General features: G+C 43.0%; 1 protein-coding gene across 1 annotated transcript in view; it reads left to right on the top strand.

Annotated features, from left to right (window-relative positions):
• The window catches only part of LOC106960294 (digestive cysteine proteinase 1), an 11,406-nt gene extending 9,075 nt beyond the window's left edge, over window positions 1–2,331 (top strand). Inside the window, exons 9-11 of the mRNA XM_015053315.1 lie at window positions 1,395–1,556; window positions 1,757–1,946; window positions 2,028–2,331. Coding sequence (XP_014908801.1) covers window positions 1,395–1,556; window positions 1,757–1,946; window positions 2,028–2,215 — 540 coding nt within the window. The 3' untranslated portion in view covers window positions 2,216–2,331. The remainder of the gene's footprint in view (window positions 1–1,394; window positions 1,557–1,756; window positions 1,947–2,027) is intronic.
• Window positions 2,332–3,575: the final 1,244 nt, after the last annotated feature.

The following is a 3,575-nucleotide window of genomic DNA, read 5'->3' as shown; positions in this document are numbered from 1 at the left end:
GTCGATAAGAAGAAAAAAGGTTTTAAAGATAACAAACCCTTGAAATTTTTTTTTTTTTTTTTTTTTTTTTTTCAAAATTTTGAATGTATTTTATTAGAATTTCATTTAGTTGTTGTTTGTTGGATTTCATTCAGGGGTAATTGGAGTAAAAATGTGCAGGAATACAAATGCACACCACATTTTCCAGATTTTATTTCCAGTTGTTTTCATCAGACTAATCTGTATGAGCTCTGCGTAGGAGCCTGTGTGCGCTTTTCTTTTCTTTAGTCAAGGTCATAAATTACCGACCAGAAAACGCTAAAGTCGTTCTGCCGTTTAGTTTCATGGTTCTCCCGTCTATCAGACGTGTCGGGAACAGAGGGAGGCGACAGATGTCGAGATCGATCAGGCAGCTTCTTAGTCGGTGCTGCCTAATTGTTCTGCAGCGGTGGCAGGAACGCAATGTTCTGGCTCGGAGGGAGAGCTGTGTGTGTGTGTGTGTTTTCGCCAGGGCCCCAGTGCTCTGGCTTTGTACATCTGCCAGGATGTGGCGCTCCCCTCCCGCAGTGGGACGGTGACTTGTGCAGAGCGGTGACCCCGGTCCTCACCGGCAGCTTCACAAACACAGCCGGCTTCACTTCCAGACCGTCTCACAGCATCGCTCTGCAGATCTGTGGAGGGGCAGCTGGTCCAAGAACGGTTCTGTTTGTTTGAGGACGGTTTCACTTTGTCTAGAGAAGTTTGTAAATCGGTTGTTAAACACGTGTTCAGGGTTGCTGGATATCTTTAAAAACTCTGTGAGAAATTATTTCCACTTTGTCTGATTGTATGAGTTTTTAAAAGCTAGTGCTGAGACGGTTGTTTTCTTGGATAAAATTTACAGAACCGTTTGAAGAACTGATGATAAGAAAGGAGGAACTTGTAAAGAATGTGATATTTCCTAGAAGTTATTCCTCCTTCTTTGTTTCTTTCCTTCTGTATTTCCTTCCATTTTTCCTTAGCAGTCTGTACTGATTAAACTGTAATAAACTTATGGGGTAACTTTTGTATTTATCTTTTATAGATGATTATAAAGTAAATTTTTACATCTGGGAATGTCAATTTGGAAAAAAACTGGAAATCTGTAATGAAAAGATGTTTATGTCTGTAAATAAATGGGTAAATCTCATCTGTGCGATGCAGTAATGTAAAGTGTTCAGCAGCTGTAAGCTCCTTTTTTTACTCTTTGAATCAAAAATGTTCTACTAGAATATCATCAAACTGAAGAGAATATGTGGCTTAATGTTCTCTCTCTATTGACAGAATCAACAATAAATGCGTGTTTGTAAGTTTTAGCATAATCCCTTTTTTTGCCCCTCCCCCCCAAACCGTAGCAGTGAGAACAGGTTGCTGACCTTTGACCCCTGTTCTTCCAGACGGGCTCCCTGCAGGTCCTGTCCCAGCAGATGCTGGTGGACTGCTCCTGGGGCTTCGGCAACAACGGCTGCGATGGCGGGGAGGAGTGGCGGGCGTACGAGTGGATCATGAAACACGGAGGCATCGCCACCACGGAAACCTACGGCGCCTACATGGGAATGGTGAGACGAACTTCATCACAACTCTGAGGTTTTTAACAGCTGCGGAGGTGTTTCATATCGCCGAAAAACCTCAAACACATTCAGAGGCGTTATAAGAAAAAAAAAAAAACCTGATGACTCATTTTCCACTCTGAGGTCAGCCATATTTTCTTTTCTTCTTCCAAAGTTAGCTTCATTTTTTTCTTTCCCTTCCTGAACAGAACGGATTCTGCCATCTGAACTCGTCGCAGCTCACCGCTCACGTCAAAAGCTACACCAACGTCACGTCGGGCGACGCAGACGCCCTCAAGGTGGCCCTCTTTAAGAATGGCCCGACCGCCGTCAGCATCGACGCCTCGCACCGATCGTTCGTCTTCTACAGCCACGGCGTTTACTACGAACCGGCTTGTGGTGAGCTTTACGTCTCTCCGGACGCTCCGGACGTCTCTGTTCCCGTCTGCAAGCTAACGTTCCACTCCGTTGTCGATTCAGGGAACACCCCAGACGACTTGGACCACGCCGTGCTCGCGGTGGGATACGGCACGTTGAACGGGGAGCCGTACTGGCTGGTTAAGAACTCTTGGTCCACGTACTGGGGCAACGACGGCTACATCCTGATGTCTACGAAGGACAACAACTGCGGAGTCACTACAGACGCTACATACGTCACTCTGGCCTAGATACTTCCTGTTTGTTGTTGATGTTTACGCTGTTGTCAGTGCCTGGGTCTGAATGACACTTTATGTTTGGTGTGAGAGTCTAAGCAGCCTGAAAGTATTCAGGGGCGCACCGATCCACTTTTTTTCATTTCCAATCACAATATCTGAGGTTTAGTATCGTCAGATACAGTAAAACAGTGCTGAATTAACGTAAAACTTAAAAAAAAAAAAAAAAAAAAAAACACAGACTGAATTACAAATTTATTAGATGACTTTGCACCAGTACAGCACACTTAAAGCCACCAATAGCTTTACAAATCTTTTTTTGTTCAGTCAGTGTAATTCGGAGTATAGCAGGCAATGTAAACTGACAGACAACAGGTTGCTGTCTTGGTCAAACATCCATCCATCCATCCATTCATTTCCTGTACACCCTTGTCCCTAGTGGAGTCCGGAGGGGTGCTGGTGCCTATCTCCAGCTATTGTTCCGGGCGAGAGGCGAGGTCACCCTGGACAGTCTGTCGCAGGGCAACACAGAGTCAAACAGGACAAACAACCGTGCACACACACACTCACACCTAGGGAGGATTTAGCGAGACCAATTAACCTGACAGTCACCTCACAGAACCTTCTTGCTGCAAGGCAACAACAGCTCTACCAACTGCACCACTGTGCAGCATCGATTCATGATCTAGAATTTTATTTCAATATCAGAACCAATACAGATAATAATATCGGATCGGTGCATTTCTAAAAATACTGTTTTGCAAAAGTTGCACAAATAATATGTCGTCTTTCTTCTTGTTTGTTTCAAACAAGTTTATTGCTGGAGGCACCAAGGCAGTACGCCTTCATTTCAGTTATACAAAATACATTTCATGACACATTTCCACTTGATCGTTGCACATTTAACAAAATCGTGACAATAAAAACGCTGAAACTTCCCCGCTTGCAGTGACATCTCTGCTTCATCTCGGGCTCTAAGGCGTTCTTTCTTCACTTCATTCAGCTGAATGTCAAAACTTTCCACATTCACTAGGCCTGCAGACTTATTCCCACAAACATTTGGTAAAATCACAAGCTTGAAAATACTGAAAATAGATTTCATGAAATAGAGCAGCGTTCTGCAACCTTTGCAACCCAAAGAGCCGTTCTTACCTGCAGGTCACCTAAATAAAACGTGTTTAGAGCCATAGATGTTACACAACCTTTTGCTAAAAAAGGAAACTTATCATTTCTGAGACATATCCGCCTTATAACCTCAATTTAACTTCAGTTTTTAAGTTTTGAAATAAAGAAAATCAAAAATCTTCAATAAAAACAAAATGGATTAACTTTCCTCTATGAGATGTTATTTGTGGAAAATATTTTGGATATTAAT

Source organism: Poecilia latipinna, unplaced genomic scaffold (genome assembly GCF_001443285.1).
Source record: "Poecilia latipinna isolate Pla-1442-1.1 unplaced genomic scaffold, P_latipinna-1.0 Scaffold1174, whole genome shotgun sequence".
Lineage (NCBI taxonomy): Eukaryota > Metazoa > Chordata > Actinopteri > Cyprinodontiformes > Poeciliidae > Poecilia > Poecilia latipinna.
This window is presented reverse-complemented; position numbering and strand designations above follow the sequence as displayed.